Here is a 23,885-nt window from a genome sequence, read left to right as displayed (position 1 = left end):
GTCAACACAAAGGTGAATGCAACCTGAAGGTTTGGGGAGCAAAACCAGTGGACTTGCCCACTGACTAGCTTCTATGGGCTCAATAGCTCTGGTACTTTACAATTCTTTAAGTTCAGCAGTGACTTTGTAAAGTAACACAATGGGAACAGTCCTGGTTCGAGAAAATTTCGTCTGTGCATTGTCTTGCAGAGTAATGTGTGCAACAAAGTTGTTAGCTTTGCCTAAACCTTCAGAAAAGAGTTCCGGGACTTCTTTTACCAAGCTAGCTACACTGTCCTTATGCACCGAATCCAGACACTGACAACTGTCCTAAATGTTAAAGTCAAACAAATCAAATTAATAAAGACCAAATATGTTCTCACAGTCGCGTGATAGTAGCACTGTAAAAGTCACTGTTAGCATATGCAAGAGGTACAGGGCAGGTAAAGTACATTTTCTGAGAACAGGAATGCTTTGTCCATTGTAAGCAGTCAGTTGTTTGCTAGTCTTAGACAGGTGTGGGGAGCCTAACAGTCCATATGTGTGACAATTGAGCAGTGTGACAGAAGCACTTGTGTCCAACTGAAATTTCACGTATTTCGAACAAGGAAGCAATTGAACAAAAAGTTCGTTGGAATGGCATATCGCTCAAGAATCTGCTCACGTGCCAGTTATGCGAATGCCTGTTGCAGACGTTGAATATACTGCATTTATAACATGAGCATTATGACTAGATTTTTGTGAGTGGGCCAAATTCTTATGTTTGTTCTGTTGCAAACATATGGATTGTATATGTGCTTTCTTGCCACAAGCCTAACACTGAGCTTGTCGGGAGGGATAGTCTTGGCGGTTGTGCCGTGTATAACACTGAGGGCAAGACTTAATACTGTTCGCCTGTTTAGCGAGCTGCTGAAGTGCCGTGGCAAGCACAAGCTGCCGCTGAATGGGCTGGTCGCAGTCAAGGGACTCAGCCTGACAAATTTCTGGCTGCTCGTGTTTATCGGTCGACGGGTCGTTTGAATCATACTGATCTAGTATTTGTACTGCCTGCTGAAATGATGGATTGGACTGTTTCAGAGCCTGTTCTCTGAGTTTGATATGAGGTAATTTGTACACGATCGTATCATGCAACATAACATCTGAATATAATGCACCACAAGCACATTTGAATTTGCCTTTCGTCATCATACCCTGCAAATCTGTTACCCTCTCGTGATAAGTTTGTTCTGACCATTTTTTACTATTAAAGAATTGATGCCTAGCTGCTACCACATTCACTTGTTGGTCGTAATAGTTACTGAATCTACAACCAGATCATACGAAATTTCAGTCGTTGTGGCATTAGGAAAAAGTTTGTTTATGAGCCTGAACACTGCACTTCCTACCGTCGAGAGGAAGCAACGGCTTTTCACAGTACCTTGTACGTTGTGAGCAATTACGTGGGCTTCAAACTGTTGCAGCCACTCGAGCTATTACTCTTCTTGTTCACGAAACTGGTGAAAAGGTGGTGTAGGTATCAGTATTGCTTGTTCTGTCTGGCACGCAGCATTGGCTATTAGCTGCTGCAACGTGTTGAGCAGTGTAGATATTTGCTGAGTCTGGACTAGTGTTGGCAACTTTGGCGCCTGATCAGGGTGTCGGATAGGTGGTGTGGGCATGTTAGAAGAAAGAAATGCAAGAAGCAGACAAGGCAAGCAAGGAAAATAAGTACAAAAGCAAAGAAAATTTCTTCAACGGCCACCTGAAAACACTGATTAGCAAAAGAGACTGTTAAAGCAAGTAAACACCCCTGCAAAGAACAGACAAGAGAGAATTTGGGCACCAGCATAACACAAAAGAAAATTCTGTGGCCACGAGGCATGGGGTTTGTTAGTGAATCCTCATTGTCAAAATGTCGTGTCCTGCCCACTTGTCTAATACAGGGTGCCTAGAAAGCTGTTTCCTCAGATAGCTAGACAACAAATCCAGCAAATCTTGATAATGGAGTTTATTGCAATGAGTTAAATTGATGATAATTAACTCTACATTTCTACAAAGATGGGTCACAAGCAAATGGTGACATGCAAATAATCGATGTCCTTCGATATATACAATTTCCATGCAAGTAAATAATATTCTCGGCTAAAGTGTTTGAATGACCGCTCGTCTTCTGGTATGGCCGAGGCTTGGTGGAGCGGCGCTTATATTCTCATTGTATAGTGGCTGCTCCTGTCGTGTCATCCTAATCAGCGTACTATTGGATGACGTTGCCTCGCAGCCCCCTCTGCTGTATCATTCCAAGCCAACGTGCCGGTGCATGATGTTACGCTGGAACAAGTGTCTTCTGCAAACTCTTCTAAATCATTTTCATTATAAAGACCATGTTCTAAACCACGTAAAAACTATATTTGGTTTCACAGTGCAAGCATAAAAGGCCCTAAGAAATGACAAGGTGTATGGGTGTTGAAATGGATCCATATTCTGCTGGTGATATGATAGTGCTTGAAGAATGTGTCGGAATACTAAAAGACCTAAGTCGAAACAGGCCCCAGGAGTAGACAACATTCCAGTAGAACTACTCATAGCTTTGGGAGAGCCAGCCACGACAAAACTCTTCCATTTGGTGAACAAGATGTATGACACAGGCAAAATACCCACAGACTTCAAGAAAAACATAATAATTCCAATCCCAAAAAAAAGCAGGTGTTAACAGGACTGAGAATTACCGAACGCTCAGCTTAAGTCACGGTTGCAAAATACTAACACGAATTCTTTACAGACAAGTGGAAAGACTGCTAGAAGCCGACCTCGGCGAAGATCAGTTTGAATTCCGTAGAAATGTTGGAACACATGAGGCAGTATTGACCTTGCGAATTATCTTAGAAGACAGGCTAAGGAAATGCAAACCTACGTTTCTACCATTTGTAGACTTCGAGAAAACTTTTGACAATGTTGATTGGCATACTCTCAAATTCTGAAAGTGGCAGGGGTAAAATACAGGGAGCGAAAGACTATTTACATTTGAACAGAAACCAGATGGCAGTTCAGTTATAAGAATCGGGGGGCATGAAAGGGAAGCAGTGGTTGAGAAAGAAGTGAGACAGGGTTGTAGCCTACCCCGATGTTGTTCAATCTGTGTATTTAACAAGCAGTAAAGGAAACAAAAGAAAAATTCAGAGTAGGTATTAAAATCCATGGAGAAGAAATAAAAACTTTGAGCAAAGGACCTGGAAGAGCAGTTGAATGGAATGAACAGTGTCTTTAAAGGAGGATACAAGATGAACTTCAACAAAACCAAAACGAAGATAATGGAATTTAGTCAAACTAAATCATGCGATCCTGAGGGTATTAGAGTAGGATATGAGACACTTAAAGTAGTAAATGAATTTTGCTATTTGGGGAACAAAATAACTGGTGATGGTCGGAGTAGAGAGGGTATAAAATGTAGACTGGCTGTGGCAAGGAAAGCGTTTCTGACGAAGAGAAATTTGTTAACATCAGGTATAGATTTAAGTGTCAGGAAGTCGTTTCTGAAAGTATTTGTATAGAGTGTAGCCATGTATGGAAGTGAAACCTGGACGATAAATAGTTTGGACAAGAAGAGAATAGAAGCTTTCGAAATGTGGTGCTACAGAAGAATGCTGAAGATTAGGTGGGTAGATCACATAACTAATGAGGAGGTGTTGAATAGGATTGGGGAGAAGAGAAGTTTGTGGCACAACGTGACTAGGAGAAGGGATCGGTTGGTAGGACATGTTCTGAGGCATCAAGGGATCACCAATTTAGTATTGGAGGGCAGCGTGGAGGGTAAAAACCGTAGAGGGAGACCAAGAGATGAATACACCAACCAGATTCAGAAGGATGTAGGTTGCAGTAGGTACTGGGAGATGAAGCAGCTTGCACAGGATAAAGTAGCATGGAGAGCTGCATCAAACCAGTCTCTGGACTGAAGAAGAAGAAGAAGAAGAAGACGACAGCGACAACAACAACAACATTCTGCTGGTACTGAAATCTGATCTATTTTGTTGTTTAGTACTCACTGGGGAAGGCAATGTAGAAAGACTGGTGGCTAGGAAGGGAGATAAAGTTCAGAAAACTTCAAAACAGGGGTTCCTTTTGTTATGACTCATTGTGACATATTTCAATCTGTTTATCTGCTATAGCTTCAGAATCAGACTGATTGTAAGCTTCACAGTTCATCTGTGTATTACCACGGCAGTGGATATCATGGTAGCAAAATTGTTGTATAACAACTGCAGCGCACATCATATATTCTGCGGCTTTTACATCAGTCACGGTGTGTAAATTTTGGTCAGATTCACAGCAGTCTTCCTGACACTGTTTCGAATGGATTTATGTTATGTATGTCTTTATATTGTGTAATGGTATTGATGGGCCAGTTTAATTGTGATTTAAGGTATAGTTTGCAGTTAAAAATTTATAAATCTGTTGATATCATCCATTGTGGCTTAATCACTGCTGATTCCTTTTGAAGTGAGAAAACCAACACCCCCATTACTATAGGGGTCACACCTGGTAGCTGTGCAACAGCAGCCACAGATGAGTTACTTTACCGCAGGTTCCCCAACCTCATAAGGGGTTCTTTACACAGCATCCCAAGCTGATGATAAGTTTCTGTAAGTGTCAGATGTCAAGAGCTAGAAGAGGTGCCTTTTAGGACCCTAAGCTTATGTTTACTTCAAGCTACTTGAATTTTTTACAGGGTTCATTAATTTGCTGTAGAATGGCATGGGGAAAACTATACTGTCATCCAGGTGATGTCATTGACGGGATTGTTTGGAAGGAAATTTTGATAATACAGAAACCAAAAAAAGCAGACGTCTGTATATATATATGTGTGTGTGTGTGTGTGTGTGTGTGTGTGTGTGTGTGTGTGTGTGTGTGCGTGCGCGCGCGCGTGTATACCTGTCCTTTTTCCCCCCTAAGGTAAGTCTTTCCGCTCCTGGGATTGGAATGACTCCTTACCCTCTTCCTTAAAACCCACATCCTTCATCTATCCCTCTCCTTCCCTCTTTCCTGACGAAGCAACCGTTTGTTGCGAAAGCTTGAAATTGTGTTTGTGTGTTTTTTTATTGTGTCTGTCTACCAGCGCTTTCCCGTTTGGTAAGTCAAGTACATTTTTACTTTTAATGCTCTGCTCAAGTGCATTAATTGCCTTTGATAACAAGCACCTGTGATTCTTCCACTTGCTTTTAACACCTCATAGTACACGACACCAAGCTGGTCCCACTAAATGCAGAACATAATCTTGGAACTGAATATTCTGTTTGACTTTCAGTGTGGAAGTGTGGCTGGGATATCCCCATGATTTTTTGCTTCTAGTGTTATCGCAACGAACCCATTTTTTGCCACTGGTGTCAATGCCATGCAGAAATCCCTTCCATTTTTGCCTCTGAAGCAACTGTTCGCAAACACACAAAAGTCGTTCAATGTCTATTGGTTTCAGCTCACACAAGACCCAAGTTCCTTCTTTCTGAATCATGCCCATACCTTGAGACATTTTGAAATGACTTGCTGTGTCACTCCCACTAATCGCCCCAGTTCTTCTTGAGTATGACGCGAGTCTTCACTCAGCAATGTCTCCAATTCTGCATCTTTGAAAACATTCTCTCTTCCACCACTATGCCAATCTACGACGTTAACATCGCTGTTCTTGAAATGTTGAAACCACTCACAGCATGTTCTTTCACTACCACACGTAGTTGAGAGCATTCAATGAGACTCGGCTGCTGTTTTCTTCATACTGAAACAAAACAGTAACACCTCCCGCAAATGATGAGAATTAGGCTCATAAACTGAATAATATTGTTGGGAGACTTTAATGCTCAAATGGGCAAAGAACGTCATCACCAATCCTTAGTAGGCAAATTCCCTGCACATAAAAGAACCAATGCAAATGGAGAAAGACTTATTAGTTTATGCAGAGAACATGACATAGTTCTAAAGTCTACATATTTCAAAAAACTCCCTAGAAAACAAACTACATGGGTATCCCCAAATCCAGTCTGTGGGGAGAAACAACTTGACCCTGTTGCTATAAGCAGACTGTCTGCATCAGAGATACTCAATGTAAAAGTTGCTAAGAGTGCAAGTTTAGATTCAGATCACTATCTGTCTGCCGTTAAATTCAAAATTAGACCAATATATAAAAGAAAGAGTGAATATCAACCTAAAAAGTTTGACACTCAGAAATTAACCAAGGAATACAATTTCAGGACACTTTTGGAAAAGAAAACACCTAAAACATGGGAACAACTTCAAAAAGATATAGTACAGACAGCAGAAGAAACCATTCTCCTTACCAAAAAATGGAAACATGCCTGGTGGAATGATGAGTGTGACAAACTAATCCTAACAAGACAACGAGCTTGGAACATTTGGAATGCCAACAAAAATGATAAAAATAGGAACTCCCTAAAAGAAGCCTGGAAGCAAGCTTCAAAAGGCCTTAAAAAGATCCAAGTTCAATACATAAAAGACCAACTAGCATCAATAGACTCCAACTTCAAACAGAACAATGCTAGGGACTTTTACAAAACTTTCAAAAGTAACTTAAAGAAATACTCTCCTGCTAGTCTATTTTTCACGGACCCAAAAACGCAGAAAACTGCATACAATAGCATAGAGAACTGTAGAATACTTGCTGAATATTTTGAAGAACTACATAACTGTTATCCACCGAAAGAAAAATTTAATTTCAATATTGTAAACCCAACACCACCAGACTCCAAGCCGCCAACCACAGAAGAAATAAAAGAAATCATAAAAGAGCTTAAAAATAATAAAGCCCCTGGAGAGGATAATATATAGTTGCTGAACTATGGAAGTACTCTAGTGACAACATGATACAGTGTCTATCAGAAATACTAAAAGAAATCTGGACAACACACAGATTACCACCAGACTGGACATCTGCATTAATACATCCACTGCATAAAAAAGGGAAGAAAACAGATCCTAGCAATTATAGGGGAATCTTCCTCTTACCAGTGACCTATAAGATCTTGTCTAAGGCGCGTTTAAAAAGAGCAGAAGAGATACTTGACAAACAGCTAGGAGAGTATCAGGCTGGATTTAGGAAGGGAAGGTCATGTGTAGAACAAATACTAAATTTAAAGAACATAATAGAAATGAGGAAAATCAGGAACTTAAAATATGTAATTACTTTTGTGGATTTTAAAAAAGCCTATGATTCAATTGACAGAAATACAGTGCTTGATATCTTAAAAGAATTGGGACTCGATGCTAAAACAACTGCAATAATTAAAGGTACTTTGACAAATAGAAAATCGAAAGTAAAATTTAGGGGAGAGCTCTCAAAATCGTTTGAAATAAAGTCAGGTGTTCGACAGGGAGATGGTCTGTCACCTCTGCTTTTCAATTGTGTCTTGGAGAAGGTAGTTCGAGAATGGAGGAAGGCCATCAATACTAAAGAGATTCAACTAGGGAGAAATCCAAACAAGATCACTGTCGACTGTTTAGCCTTCGCAGATGACATGGCATTGATTACAGATTCACTAGACAATGCCCAAGAACAAATAAGAGAACTACAAAAACAAGCAGCCAAAGTAGGACTACAAATATCCTATGAAAAAACAAAGTTTATGACAAACATCTGTGATGCTCCTCAAAATATTGCAGTTGACAACAACACAATACACAAAACAGATACCTTTAAATACCTAGGAGAGGTGATTACATACAATGCGAAAGAAAAGATAGCTATAGAAACTAGAGTGCACAAAATGGAAAGAGTGTTTCATATTACCAAAAACGTTTATAATAAAAAATCCTTGTCCTGGAACACGAAATTAAGACACTACCAAACAGTGGCCAGACCTGAAGCTCTCTATGCGGCAGAAACACTTAAACTAACAAGAAATGGAGATCTTGAGAAACTAGAGAAGGTTGAAAGAAGAATTTTAAGGAAAATACTGGGAGCTAAAAGAAACGATAATGCTGAATACAGGTTAGGACCAAACAGAGAGCTATATCTGAAAACGGAGAAACTAACTGATGTAATGAGGAAGAGGAGACTACAGTTTTCTGGACATATATTTAGAATGGATAACAGACTAACCAAGCGGATATTCACATTACTCAATAGCTACACATCCAAGCCGGCATGGTTCATAGAGACTGAAAAGGACATTGAAAATGCTGGAGTTACAATAGGCACAATAGAAAACAGAACACATTTCAGAAAGGCAGTTCAAAAGGCAGAATTTCAGGAGAGAAAGAAAATAACTAGACGAAAGTGGACTCAAGAAGAAAGGGAACAACACTCTAAAAGGATGAAGGAAATTTGGAAACTGAAGAAATTTAATACAATGAAGAGTAGCCAAAGTTGATTCATCGTACCCTCCAAATCGGTTATTCGAAAGAAAGAGAAAAAATAAATAAATAAATAGACTGATATTTTAAATCGAGAACAACTTTGATGCAGATGCAAATCGACTAACGTTTGAATGAGGTTATGTTGACCGAGGTCCAAGCTAACTGCTTGATGTCTACGATCTGTTTCTTTCGACCGCTACTTACTATTGTCACCACCTATCTGCAAATGGTGCAAGCAAAGTTGTACACCTTTGAGAAAAAATTGTTAACTTTGCCCTCAGTTTGTTAAATATTGGAAAGCAGTAGGAGACGGAAATTTTATGTTCTAAGTCCTTGTATTGGTAAGTTACTATGCGCAAGATTTCAGGTGTATCTTGCAATTACCATATATACTCGAATAACCCTCGCATACTAATTTTGAAGAGGAAAATATTTTGATTTAATTTGTTATATTTACAAAAAAATTGTTCTGATGTAATGATGTGTTCAAAATTACATATAAATTGGTTTGGAGAAATGCGTCATATTCTTGAGGGAAAAAAACCTTGTTTCACAAAGCGCCTAGCATCCAGCGCACATTGGTCTATCGATTATTCATATTACTTTGAAACTCATCCCTGTCAGTTTTTGAACATATTCTAAATTGATTTCTGAATGATTCGTGAATGCGTGCATAGTGCACATGATGTCTGTGAGGGGAATCCTCGTCGCATCTAGAAATAAACTTTCCTGCAGTCAAAAGGCTATACAAGCTGAGCGAAGTAAAGCCGAACGGATGAATGCCAACCGCTGTCTGATTATGTGGTTGATCGGGTTTGCGAATGATGAGTGTTGTTATAATTACTTGAGAAATCCATAGATTGAGACTACCAGAATGGAAATAAAACAACTAACAGAAATAAAAGATAAAAAAGATAACTTACTATCTTCTTGGTGTATCGAAGAAAATGAAATTTTGATAGAAAAGTTTTGGCCAGATTGCTGTGCCAGTAAGGGCCAGTTGTACAGTCACCAGCTAGCAGCTGCTTTAACATCTATTCTGGAAGTAGCACGGAAAACGCGTTGTACAAATATGTAACAACGCCTAAGCGGAGAATAACCGCGGGTCAGAGTTAGTGAAGTTATACCGCAAATAAGCTTTGACATTCACAGGAATAGTTACAGAATTAGTGATGAGAAGACTGTTTGTTAGAACGAGGAATAAGAAGAAACGGGGACATCACACAAATTATGGAAGAAAATGACGATCCCAAATTTGTATAAAAGTTTCGTACTATTACTTTTCGATCTCATGCTTGAGAAACTGGAGCGTATGAATGAAGTGTGAAACTATTTCCCAACATAAAGCTTTTTGCTTGTAGTAGGCCTAATAGGCATTTTGTGTTGGAACTTTGTGAATTATATTGTTTTGTGTTGTAAAAATGACCATTTGTGCCTAAACAGTCTCGTTTGTGTGTTACAATTGCTGCAGTATTAGAAGGCCTATTTTGTTTTAGCTAGCAGACAGTGACAAAATAAACGTAATAAGATAGAGAAACCACACCGATCTTGGGTCCTATTTGTACTAACAGCTTTTTAAGTATTAGACAACGACATTTTGATTTTTCATGTAGCAAAATTTTTGACGAACTTTGATAAAGTAATAGGTTCTTTCACAGAAAGGAAAACCTGCCACATACACCTGTAGTAAGATTAGAGAGAAAAAACCTCTAGGAACTAAGGATTGAAGAAATGTGAACTGTCTTGTTTGTCTCTTGTCTTTGCTGGTTTTATGTATCCTGTATTTAATTTTGTGTCACACAAAGCAGCAAGTTGTTAGCTAATAGGGAATAAAGAGTGCATATTTTCTGAAGCGTTTTTGTTTATAAATAATCCCATCCAGTATTAACAGAGGGTTTAAAAAAAGGGGGTGGGGCAGGATGTCAAACCGGCCGACTGGAAACAGGTAGATCCGGGGCTGATGTGCAGAACAGTCAGAGTACAGTGGGGAAGTGGGTAGTCTCCATGTGACCTGTGTTTACATTTAGTGATTTTGCTATTTCTTCTTCCTTTACTGCTCTCATGTAAAATGAAAACAAAACTGTTTTCTGTGGCCGGGAGATATCAAGTGAATTAAAATACATTCACATGATTACGGAAGGCAAAAATATGTTATTAGTTTCAGATGCGGTGTTTGGTGGATTCGAATTTATACTTTCGTAATACAAAAATATGCAGCATACATGTTGCTGCACATCAAAGATCTTTCCAAAACGTGTTTTCTTCCATGAATTTAGTTTTATAAAGCACCAGGAAATCCTAAGCCCATGTATAAAACCATAAACATTCAAAGTACTGCTAAGTTATACAGTTCCGAGAGAAAATATACTGTCAGTTAACAGGGAAAAAGTGCGTCTTCACCCGGGAGAAAGTGTATTTTTAACTGGGAAATCCGGGAATTTTTTTCCTTGTCCACGTATACACCCTGTGTTAATACTGTATGTTCAGTATGAGATTCTAGCCATTTCAAATACTTCCTTACCTCTGCTCATCATAACTTTCGTATTCATCACTGGTGGGAGAATAAGTGTCGTCATCATGATTTTCCCATAGTTATCGCCCTCTGTTCCATCCAGGTGATACTACATTTTTTAAAGGATTTTTCCTCCACTGGATGTGGAATGGAATCCCATGCACTTCTCACCCACTCACAAATCTGGGACAGATGTAGCCGTTTGATTTTTCCACTCAGTGTGAAATTGAGGTTTACGTCAGCCATCCATTGCTTATATCGCTGTTTATGTGCAGCTTTGAATGGCTGATTTATACACACATGTAGTGGCTGTAGGGTTGATGGGAGGGCTCCAGGAATAATGGCCAAGTCAGTTTTTCCTTTCTGTAATTTGTCCTGCACTTCCTTAGGTGTACGTCTGCAGAAGCTGTTAGGACAAACATGTTACGTAAATTCAGTAACACACCAGGATGATGTTGCCAAACATGCATCACCCAGTCAATTAAAAGATCATTGTCCGCCCTCCCTTTTGGATTCACTCCCACCAATATGCCTTTCACAGATATTTTCGGAATAGTTTTCCTTTTAAATGTCACGTAAGGTAGTAGCTTTCGTCCATCGCCAGTTAATCACATCATCACTATACACTTTTGCTTCTCACTGCCACCAGTTCATATCGTGAGGCTGGATTCTCTTTTCCTGTTCATGGTTTTGTCAAGTGGCATCTCAAAATAGACTGGCATTTGATCCCTGTCACCAATTTGTAATAATATATAGGTCTGTGTCGCAGATTTATCACATAATAATTAAAATGCACAATTTTTCCTTGTAATTGTCCGCAGCCATATTGACGCTTTTCATCTTATGTCAAAGTCTGGATGCTTTGCTTTTTGGCCTCAAAGTGCCTGGCGATTACTGTTAGTTTTTTGAGGCCGTGTTTTGTTTTTCCGCCAGTCATGAATACAACTCTTGCTCACGTATTCTTGCTTCCCACTGCTTGATTTCCAATGTTCTCGGCTTCTTCAAAAATTTTCAGTTTTTCTTTACCAGTGTACGAGCGATAACGAGAACTTGTAGCTGTAATTAACAAGTTTGAAGATGCTGTTAATACTTCTAATGTGGTAATGAGGCCACAACAATGCAATAGTGTAGTGGGATACATTGTTGGAGGCAGAGCAATACCAACCTTGTTTCAAATAATCCGCGCACCTCAATTTTTTGTCCTTAAATTTGGTGATTAAGTGCACAGATTATTCAAGTATATATAGTACTTCAGAGATATAAAAAGCTAAATTTCACATTTTTCACAATGTCTATTTGCTTCAAATTATCCATATGCAAATCGCCTAGGAAATCTTGTTATGATTTCACTTAAAAGAAAGCGAAATGTTGTGCAAGGTGGCCTACTTTATTTTCTTCCAAGAAAATATTAGCGTAGATATTATGTCTCAAAGTTGCTGAAAACTCACGGGTGCACTGTTGATTTCTGCACTATGGTGTCAGACAAACGACTATAACTCTGCAAGTACTAAATTGGCAAAAGTAAAATTTTACCATTGTTCAATGGGACCAAGTGTGATCATTCGCACAAAATTTCATCAAAATCAGCGATCATCATGTGGGAACTTTGGAAAAAGTTAGACCACTTATCATAGAGTGGCCCTAAAGACTTTTGTTTCTCCCTCAATCACATCATCAGCCAGTTCGTTCCTTTCACAGAAGCCTTCATTGTATTCTTTTGACCTGTCCTTTTGCAGTCTAATATTGATGCTATTGCTTTTAATTCACCAAAGGTTGTTGAGAGTTAACTACCATATTTACTCGAATCTAAGTCGCACTCGAATCTAAGCCGCACCTGAAAAATGAGACTCGAAATAAAGGAAAAAAAAAAATTCCCGAATCTAAGCTGCACCTGAAATTTGAGACTCGAAATTCAAGGGGAGAGAAAAGTTTTAGGCCGCACCTCCAAATCGAAACAAAGTTGGTCCATTGTAATATGAGACACAATGTAGGTCGAATGAATGACGATACAGCTACAGTAGTTTGGTTCGAGTCGTAAGCTTACCAGTTAAGCTTTACCACGTAGCCATTGCTATACGTCAGGCACTCCATCCGTATTTATACGGGTACCCTTCCTTTTTCACGTGCTTCGTCTGGTTTGAATCGATTGCTTATTTTGCTTTGATCTGATAAGTGCCGTTTTCTTTGTTATAGGTGTTTGCGTCACTCTTAAGCTGCAAATGCATTACTGCACTGTGTCATGCATTGTTTGTCGCATTCTGATAGTGCGTGTTTACGGCCTGTCGCGGCTCGCGGCATGGTTTGCTTTTGTGCGCGCTACCGCCGCAATTAAAAAAAAAAAAGAGAGGAATCGTCACATTAGCGAAACAATGGCAAGAGACTGCTATTTGTTGTTACTTACACTGCTGCTTTCTTTGATAATGATCAACAAGAATCAAATAATAGACTGCGTATGATAGAACATGTTCTGAACGAGAGTTAGGCGAAAATTATTCTCCGTTTGAAAATCTTTGCAGCCGCTTCCTTATTACATCAAATTCTGCACAGAAATTAGTCATCTTAGATTTAAAAATCTAGTCACTTGCTGTGCTTCATTTCTGACTGTATCACTATTAGGCATAAGAATAATACGAATATAAACATGACACGATACGTATATTCTTCCGCTTTTGCTGTTGTCTCTCTCTAGTTTCATAGTTTATTAGGCAGACAGCATTTAAATGCAGCAAACACGAAAGAATACATGGCAAAATGTTTATATTCGTATTATTCTTATGGTGAAGAGAATACTGTATGTGATTCAAATTTCATCAGGTTCCTATTAGCAACCATCTCTTCTCACAGATAGAAAAAAATTCAGAACGTAGAGTTGGCCATATTGACAAACATCCCAAACAGTCTTGCCAGTCAGATTTTCGTAGTACACTGAAATTGTGCTACATTCGAAGATGAAAAATACGGAATTTGTATTTACTTCGTTGGATAAGGTATGAAAATGCAGTGGTCGAAACTCGCGGCGGAGAAAAAAAAAGCTCGTCTTCCACCCCCTTTTTTTTTATGACGCAGAGGTTTTGGCGCCAGTATTTATCTTTGTGCCTACAAAGCATGCCTGCGTAGCGCTACATATATTCGACGGCAGAAGTTAGTTGTGGTGGCACGTACCAACATTTTTCAAAACTTCCGCTTGCTTTGCACTCGATTCTAAGCCGCAGGCGGTTTTTTGGATTACGAAAACCGGAAAAAAAGTGCGGCTTAGATTCGAGTAAATACGGTATATGCTTAAACAGTTCTTCAAATAACCTGTTTCTTTTTCGAATTCTTCACTTTTCACCTGCGACCTTTTTGCCGTAGCTTCCCTGTACTTCCTGTTTATTTCATTCCTAATTGACTTGTAATTTTGTATTCTTGACTTTTACTGGGTATTTTTGTACTTGGTTCGTTCATCAATTGATTGTACCAATTGTTCTATTATGTCAACAAAAATAGTCACATTTTGAAATTACAATTGGATGTATAAGAAATCTACACACAAAGCGGTGGCAGAAGGAAAAAATATAAAGGTTAAAGAAAATGCAAGGAGCCAGTGGCTGTCCCCACTGGCAGAAGGATTGAAGTGGAAGGAAGAGGGATGAAAGAAAAGTACTGGTGAAGTTCAGGAAATGGGGAGAGTTCGGAAAAGTTGCCCAGAACCCCAGATTGAAGGAGTTTTATCGGATGGGATAAGAGGAAAAGACTAAGAAAAAAATGAGTCTTTGCTTCTCATCCCTTCTGGTAAGTTTCCCCAGACCAAGGATTTTGGGTGACTTTTCTAAACTCCTCAGTTTCCTAAACCTTGCCAGTCCTTCCCTTCCTCCCTTTTCCTTCCCCTTCATTCCTCTTCCTTCCCCTCCTTCCATTCTGCCAGAAGGCGGAGCCACTGACTCCAAAAGCTTCCACATTCCTTTAACCTTTATAAGTGTTCTCTCCTGCTGTAACTTGATGTGTAGATTTTTTTATTATTTCTCCAATTGTTGTATTTGTTCTGTCAAATAAGGTATGTTTGCAGTTACCTTCCTTGTATCTAAGTCTGTTATTGCCATTTTAGAGATGTCCATTTCTCTTGAAGTGACCCACTAACTGTGGTGTTCATTATTACCTCTACATAACAGTACTTACAGTCTTGGAGAACTTCAAACACACATTATTATTTCTTAATACTTCTTTCAACAGTGATTCTCCCAGACTATTCTCTTAAACTTCAGTGTATTTTTGGACATTATAAAATTGTGATCAGAGTGTTTGATCCTGGGTACACCATATAATCCGACTGGAAGCTTACTATGTATCTAGACTTTTCCATATATACCTCTTCCATCCTTTTGAGTGATGTATTCCTTGCTATTAAGTGACATTTGTAGCAGAATTTAGTCTTTCTCCCCCGTCATTCCTTCTACTGAGCCCATATTCTCCCATAACTCATACCTTCTATTCCTTCCCCCACTAATGTGTTCCAATCACCCACAGCTGTTAAATTTTTGTTTTCCTTTACATATTGAACTTCGTGTTTGATATCCTGATATATTTATTTTCTTTCTTTCCACCTTAGGTTTGTGATGTTCACATGTATACTTGAAGTATTGTTGACATTAGTTTGCTGTTGATTCTGATGCTGTCATGAATATGGTAACTTCCTCGTTTATTCCAAGTTTGAGATAGCTCTTACTTGGCAGTGCGCCAGGTCTGCAATTACAAGCAATAGCTAGTCTGATCATAACTAATTATGGTATTTCTTGGCAGAAAATCAGTAACACTGTGGGGAAATTTTCCTCTTATGTAACTGTTAAAATAACAGTAACTTAGTTTTCTGATTCCATTTGTTTCGCCCTTTGTACACCACTGTTGTATTGGTTGGAATCTGCCAAAAGATGATCTGGTCACGGTTGTGTATCTGGTGTAGAGGTTAAGGTGCTGCTGCTGCATTTGTATTACTTACCTCTGTAAGTTGTCGAGTTCCTCAGTAAAATCTTCTGTCAGTTTGAGTATACAAAGTCCCCTTCTAGAACTAAACCTGTGACACTAACAGATACTCTTATTAAATTGTCATGAGTATGTTTATGGTCTTCTCATTTTCCAAGGCCTTTAATTGAATTATTTGTCAATATACAGAGGGGTCCAAAAAAAATGTATCCACTGTTTAAGAGTCCATAACTGTCAAACTAATTGACGGAGTTGTCTCGTCTTTGGTAGTGTAATAGTTTTTAGTTCCGGCAATCGCCACACAAGCGTTGTACTGCGTATTTTTGTTTTTTCAGATGGCAGTCGCCAGATGGTTAGTGTTTTGTTTTTAGTTGCACCTAGTTACTCAAGTAAACATGGCTGGTGCAAGGCTTACATTCGATGAAAGGAAGTCAGTTTTGGAGTGGTATTTTAAGTACGAAAACATTAATGAGGTTCAACAGCAATGGCGAAATGAGTATCAAACAGAGCCACCGACACGTTTAACAATTCGTCGCATTCGAGACAAATTTGAAGCAGAAGGCTGTGTAAGAGATGTACACAAATAACGATGTGGACGACCTGTAACAGTAACAAATCCAGCTAACTCCAATTGTGTGTTACAACAATTCACTTGCTCACCACAGAAGTCTGTGAGACAGTGTGCCTGTGAAACTGGAGTGAGTCGCTCAAGTGTTTGGCGAATTTTGAAGACAGCAAAGTGGAAGTGCTACATCCCACAGTTGCTACACGCGATGAATGAAGACGACCCAGATTGTAGAATGGAGTACTGAGAGTGGTTTACTAACATGGTGCATAACGATGAAGAGTTTGCCATCTGAGACATGTATGGAGACTGAAGAGTTTGCTTTCAACAAGATGGTGCCCCAGCCCACTACCAAAATCGTGTTAGGGCGTAACTCGGCGAAAATCTACCACCAAGTTCCCCAGACCTATCTCCTCTGGACCTTTACCTGTGGGGAACACTAAAGGACGTCGTTTATTGACAAAAGCCATGCACATTGGATGAACTTCGAGAATCCATCGTACATTCATGTGCAAATATCCAACTGAACATGTTGCAGTCAGTAGTTTGTGGTGCAGTTTGGCAGCTTCATTTGTGTGTGGATGTTAATGGTGACCATTTTGAACACCTACAGTGATATCTTGAAGTTGGACTTTAATCTACACCAAAAATGAGACAACTCCGTCAGTTAGTTTGCAAGTTATGGACTTTTAAACAGTGGATATATATTTTTGGACCCCTCGGTATAGGTATTCAACCTTTCGTCTTATCTTCTGCAAAGGAAAGTACCCAACCGTAAAGTTCAGGGTATTTGTTTCCCAACAATAGCAATATTGTTGCTCCATTTTGAAATAAGGAAAGAGCTCTAGTGTTGAAGATTCTGTGATATTAAAGTATATTAGCATTTGTAGGATTGCGCAGGTAAGACAAAACTTTAATTTCTCACAGCTGAATTTTGATGAAAAAGTGTACCTTATATTTTGGCCATTATAGTAATTCATAGGTTTCGAGATGAAATATTTTCTCCACTCAACAATAATTGTGTGGGCTGTGCCCATGACTGTCGTGTTTTTAAACCAGGAGAATCCCTTAAAGACTGATTACATGTTGTGTTTGTTGCTGAAATATTGTTCACTTTGTGGGTAGTATGTGGTCCTGGATTTGCTGCTCGATCTCATTGTGAAAACCCTAATACGTTTAACACAGCCGGAGGGTAGGTACTACCAGTGTTGGCACTGTGAAATGTTATACTGTTCATGGTCATTAGCTGTGTGTCTGCTTGGATTTGTGGTGGCGGCACCAGGATTGGCAGTAAATCCAGAATGTCCTTCAGGAGACAGAGCCACGAAAATGTGTAAATGTGTATACATTAACACCAGTTCAGCTACCTCATCTTACTATGTTTGGGATCATAATTAGATGTGGTTTTATGTGTTATTCATTGTATTAGAAAAATGCCATTTTTAAGGATACCTGTGGCTGATTTCTGTAGAAGTGTCATATTACAGACTGCTTTGAGTTGGAAACCTGTATCTTTGTTGTTGAGATTCTCAGCCATCTGAAAGTATGTTGCTTACATGTGAGCATAACCTGAAAAAGACAAAGAGAAAGATAACTACTTTTGTCTTGCCAAAAGAGCTCTTTCACAATGTGACCTAGCAAACCTGTCAGCTGGTCTTTAAAAAAGTGGTACTTTACAAATAGAAACTATGACTTATTAACACGCCCAGATAGTTGTGCACGTTTCCAAGATTGAGGCAGGTGGACTATTGGCTCCAGATCAAATCCTCCTGCGGGACTTTTGCCAAGGCCAACCTGGAAATTGATCTTGGGCAGCTTCCCACATCTGAATTGGTGAATATTGGACTGGTACCCAAATCCCAACTCAGTTACATAATTTCCAAATATTTAGCAGTTGTTTGCTCTCTTTCACATGGATAACACTGCAGACAAACAGCACCCATACCAACCCTATGTAGATGTGGGGTGAAGGTACAACAAAAAGAAGAAAACACTATGATCCACTGTTGAACAAGTTATCCAAGAAGATTTAGGAAATGTTAAGTGAAAAGCACAATGTGTGCTTCGTATTAATTACACAATTTCAGTCCAGTCCCATACAAAATTGGTGTGCATGTGTGGAAGCGCGCGCATTGTTATTGTAGACAGGAACAAAAAGAAATAAAATTTTATTATGTGGAGTATGAAATTGCTTTTATGTAGTGGAATTTAAAGGAACAACTGAAGTGAGCAGAACCACAAATGAGCCATTGTTAGGCAATAAATTTGGTACACTAGTGAATATTTTGTAAACTTATCTGCTCCTGTCTTCTCTGTGTCTTCAGATCATTTCTGCTGGTGGAGGTGAAACATGAACAAATCCTGACTGCCTATTATTAAAAGTACATTCTGTTGTAAACGAAAAGTTAACTTTTGAGCTTTTGTACAGGTTGTTTCAAACCCTTACTTGGCATGCTTTGAGAAAAAATAAGTCACAAATTATATTTTTTAAAGAATGTGTTGTTTTCAACTTATTTTATTGTCCAGCTCCATCAGCTAAAACCAAATTAAAATGGTTTTAAAATCCGGAGATGCGTCTGTCTAACCGCTCATCAAGGTCACTTATTTATATAGTTGTATTTTTGTACAATTTATTTTTTGAAGGTTAATGACAAAAGTGTAGATTGCTGAAGAAACATTACTTCATAACAGAGTATTGTGGCCAGCAGATTTACGAAAGCCATAACTGAAGTATTGTGCTGTTAAAAAAGCTAAACATTGGCTTGAAACCGTAGTTTGTCCTTGAAGAATCAATATCACATAACCATCTGTGTCAATTTTCTGTGTGACGACTAAAGTGCATGTAACCATAACACATTGTTATTGCTTTTTATGCATATCTCTGTGTTGTGAAGCAGCAAGTCAAAGCTTCAGTTGAAGGAGATCGACAGTATCTCAGTCAGATTTTTTACCCTGAGAATGATATTCTTGCTTGCCTTAAAGTAGTGTATGATCATGGAAATTTGTTTTGAGTGAGATTGACACACACAGAGAGAGAGAGAGAGAGAGAGAGAGAGAGAGAGAGAGAGACGTATTCTATGAATTAGAAGTTCCTTTTTTTCGTGGAGTTTCAGTTGTGTAACTAAAATACAGAACAAAGAGTATTCACACTTGGCAAGGCAACTTGTAGAGATGCTACATAATTCTAGTTGCATCTGTACTGTAATATTCCAGCATAAAAATCCACAGTGATCAAATCATTTAGATCTTTGATAAGAGCATATTCTGCTCTGTTGCTATCGCTTTATTTAAACTTTGATGATGAATTAGGGAAGACACAGCAACTTCTATTTTCGAAACTATAACTCTTAAGTAAATGTCAATATTTATGGTTTCAAACAAATGCTTAGGTTTTTGCCAAATAACTGATTTGTGGCTTTCGTCAATACACTGCTCATAAGTGTCTTCAGGCACTTGTGTTTCTGTAGTGCTTAGATTCATTAACCTTCAAAATGGATTGTACATGAATGCAGAATTTCACAGACAAATGATGTTGATGGGTGGTGGAGAGGCACATCTCCGTATTGTAAAACAAATTTTGGTTTGGTTTTAACAATTCGAAGAGGTACTTCTTCTTAGAGAATTGACAAAAATTATATTGTATAAATACAATGATTATTATTTTTTCATGTCTCGTCATATATTGAATTACATGTTCATTATCCTCAAGCATTTTTCCTTTTTGTCTTGACTCAGTCATTTGAGGATTATTGGGCAGTTGGAAAGATTGGCAGTGACCTTCTAGGTCTGAAGTCTGTCCATAAGTGTACCTTGTGCAGCCTGCCAAAGATAAAACAGCACTTCTGTTCAAGAGCACACTTTGTTGTACTCATGCATGCACAGCTAATTATCAACTTTGAGGAAAATCAGTTAGATCAAGTAGAACCTGATCATTGGTATCATGTTTGCTCAATAACAGCTGAACAGTCATCTTGATCAATATCTCGTACCATCCTAGCTGTCTGACAACAATTTTGCAGATGAATTCTGCTTGTCAGTGCTGCTTTCACAAGTGCTCTCATTGACATCAGTGGAGAATCCGCTCTAATTACTGTTTGTAGATCAGACTGGGACAACTAATTGTGTTTAGAGCAGCTACCATAGGAACAGCATAGTATTTCATACACAGTACATCCAGGAAACGGCTAGTTTTAGCAGTATGCTAATTGAAATGTTTTAGATGATGATGATAGTGATTCATTCCTGCCGTTCTAGGCCGACATGCACAGTGAAGTCAGCACACATTAATCATAGACAGATATTAAGGAAGCATTGTGTATAAAAATATAACTTATTTCTTGATATGAATATAATAGAGGGAAACATTCCACGTGGGAAAAATATATCTAAAAAGAAAGATGATGAGACTTACCAAACAAAAGCGCTGGCACGTCGATAGGCACACAAACAAACACAAACATACACACAAAATTCTAGCTTTCGCAACCAACGGTTGCCTCATCAGGAAAGAGGGAAGGAGATGGAAAGACGAAAGGATTTGGGTTTTAAGGGAGAGGGTAAGGAGTCATTCCAATCCCGGGAGCGGAAAGACTTATCTTAGGGGGAAAAAAGGACAGGTATACACACACACACACACACACACACACACACACACACACATATACAGGCACAAGGTAAGTCTTTCCGCTCCCGGGATTGGAATGACTCCTTACCCTCTCCCTTAAAACCCAAATCCTTTCGTCTTTCCCTCTCCTTCCCTCTTTCCTGACAAGGCAACCGTTGGTTGCGAAAGCTAGAATTTTGTGTGTATGTTTGTGTGTCTATCGACCTGCCAGCGCTTTTGTTTTGTAAGTCTCATCATCTTTCTTTTTAGATATAACTTATTTCTTGGATATATTTGTAATGCAGGTGCTATCTTTATTTACAGGGTGAAAGCAGACCAGTATCTCCTAGTACAGATTCAACAGAGTCTGCAATTGGGGAAGGTGAAGATCCAAATGATCCAGAATGGACAGTTGAAGAAGAGAGAGAATTTGAACGTGACAGGGTTAAATCTTCTGTGAAGAGATAATTATTAATATAACTTGGCTGCAAAAATTGGTGTAATTGTTTTTCAGCATTTATGCTGATGTGTAGGCTGATTGTTGGAGATTTTGTTAGAAAAGTCTTCGGATAATTGCTAAATAGCTTACACAGCTGTTTATCTGCATTTTCCAGCAGAGTAATAGCTTCATAAAGCTGGAGCAGTGCTGTAGCCTCCATCTTAGATTACCTCAAACAACTGTCAGATAATGGAGTGTGATGATTCAGGAGAAATATTAATAGAGAAAAATGTTGTAAAACTCTTTAAGTGCACTATGTGTGATGTAAATTCCTTGCTTAAATGGCCTGCTCCATTGGCATCAAAGATAAAAAATGTGAGCATCAAATTGCAGCTTCTTGTTATACATTAGTTATTTGTGTAATTATTAAATTTGATGTGCAAAAATATGAAAGAGAAAATTAATGATCATATAGACTTAGTCATTACTCTGAGTATGCTCAATGCTAATAGATAATTCAAAAATTTTCGATGTTCATTTGTATTGTCAGTGGTCATTAAGAAAAGAAACTGTCACCCTTTTCTAAGAAGTTATGTTTGTCAATCAAATCCATAGTTACAGTATATTCATCTGTCTTAAACATTCATTTACCTTTAAAAGAATTGCATAATCCCATTCATAGAAATAGGGAGGAACAAATTAACACACATTTTTAAGTTGCTAAATATGTTAAAGATCCACCAAATAATTACACTTCTTTGGAGAAAGTGATCTTTAGCTTCAGTTCTGAAAAGGAGTATTAGTTTACATAATGTGACAGTTCTGAAAAGTTACTTCATATAGCAAATCCAGTGCTCACATATGTGATTGTTGATGCAGCAGACCACCTTTATATCTAGAAATTGATGTATGTACTCTTTATAAGAGCGTATTCTATATATCTCGCATGCTTGATATGTATACTGCAAGCTGACCATTCCATGGTAGTGTGAGCAGGTCCCCCTCCCCTCCTACCCCCCCCTTCCCCTCATGTATGAATAGTTACTGACGTAGATTTTGCAGGGCATAAGATAAAACTTGCGAGACTGATTACATAGGTTGGAAATTAATTAGAAAGGGATACTTATAACTCAAAAAAGTGTGTGTTTCATCACAAACTAAGAAAATTAATGCCAAATTAATTACAGATTTTTCATATCTGATAGAGTGTATCATTGTTATTTTGTATGTATGCTCTAGCACTAATACGCTTACAGAAAGGCAGCAGTCTAGATCTTTAAATATACTATTATTCTATGTTCTTGAATTTTTCTTACTGCAGTAAAATGAACCCCCCAATAATTAAAGTCCCTGTGCTCCTGGAAGGCCTCTTTGTTCCCTACAAAGTAAAGTGTATGATCCTGGTAGTTGATACTGACTGTCCTTAAAAGATCACTTTTTCATAATTTTTTTTATAAGTACCAATTCATTTAAAAGTACCTCAGTCAGATACCTTTGGCAAATATCTAGTCCTTGAATACAGATATTGTCCTTGATGAGAGTTGCAGTGGTTATAAATCTGCACTGTGGTGTACCAGATATTCTTCTGTTGATATAAGATTGTTAACGAAATCAAAATTTTGTGGTTAATTTGATAAAGAAAGAAGTTTTGAAGTGCATGCTTATTTGACAATTTGTCGTTCTCCTTCAAAAGTGAAATTAATTTTATGTATATTGGAGTGTAACTCTGTATGCCCTTAAAGTTTCTTTTTTTACATCATTGTACCTTCTTTGTCTTAAAGCTTAAATTAGTATAGCATTGAAACTGTCATTTCAAATTACAGTATTACTCATTTAACAGAAGTTACTTGTAATCTCAATTATAATACAACAAGAAACATCATTTTGCCCTGTAAAATTTTGTTGCAGTGTTCATTGTGGGGTGAAGAATTTTAAAATCAAGTATTTGTTTTAGAATAACTTGAAATATTTTATGTGATTTATGTACATAGATGATTGTAATTAATTTTATACAGTTCAACTCGAGATGAGAAATGGAAATACAAATTTTAATGACTATCGCCACTTGTTTTGCTTTTTTTTGTTACAATTGAACCTTCATTCATTACTCAGCTGTTTCTTTATTGAGTTTAATCTACATTTAAGTAATAATTGTGTTGTCACAAGATATCACCCTATTGTAAATTATTCAGTGACCTACTTCACAGTACTAAAATCTTCTAGTTCTCGTGAAATAATTTATTTCTCAGTTATGAATCCTCGTTATAATCAAAGTATGTTGTGAACAGTGACATGCATAGGATATTCAAACGTTATTTGCCTCTTCCTTTTCCATGACTTGTAATTGTTCATTTTGTAAGACAGTGTCTGAAGTAATTGTAACATGTACCATCGCTCTGGCTGTAGGGGAAAAACATGTAGGCCCTTGTATATATTGTAGATCTGAGTACTTGTTCAGATATTGTCAAAAATGTAATGTAGGCAGTGTGTATTT

The 23,885-nt window shown here is 38.1% G+C and overlaps 1 protein-coding gene across 1 annotated transcript in view; it reads left to right on the top strand.

Annotated features, from left to right (window-relative positions):
• Window positions 1-22,702, top strand: part of LOC126177630 (KAT8 regulatory NSL complex subunit 1) — a 263,481-nt gene extending 240,779 nt beyond the window's left edge. Inside the window, exon 14 of the mRNA XM_049924508.1 lies at window positions 21,277-22,702. Within this exon, the coding sequence (XP_049780465.1) occupies window positions 21,277-21,420 (144 nt within the window). The 3' untranslated portion in view covers window positions 21,421-22,702. The remainder of the gene's footprint in view (window positions 1-21,276) is intronic.
• Window positions 22,703-23,885: the final 1,183 nt, after the last annotated feature.

Source organism: Schistocerca cancellata, chromosome 1 (genome assembly GCF_023864275.1).
Source record: "Schistocerca cancellata isolate TAMUIC-IGC-003103 chromosome 1, iqSchCanc2.1, whole genome shotgun sequence".
NCBI lineage: Eukaryota > Metazoa > Arthropoda > Insecta > Orthoptera > Acrididae > Schistocerca > Schistocerca cancellata.
The sequence above is the reverse complement of the archived record's forward strand: the minus strand, read 5'-3'. Positions and strand labels throughout refer to the sequence as shown.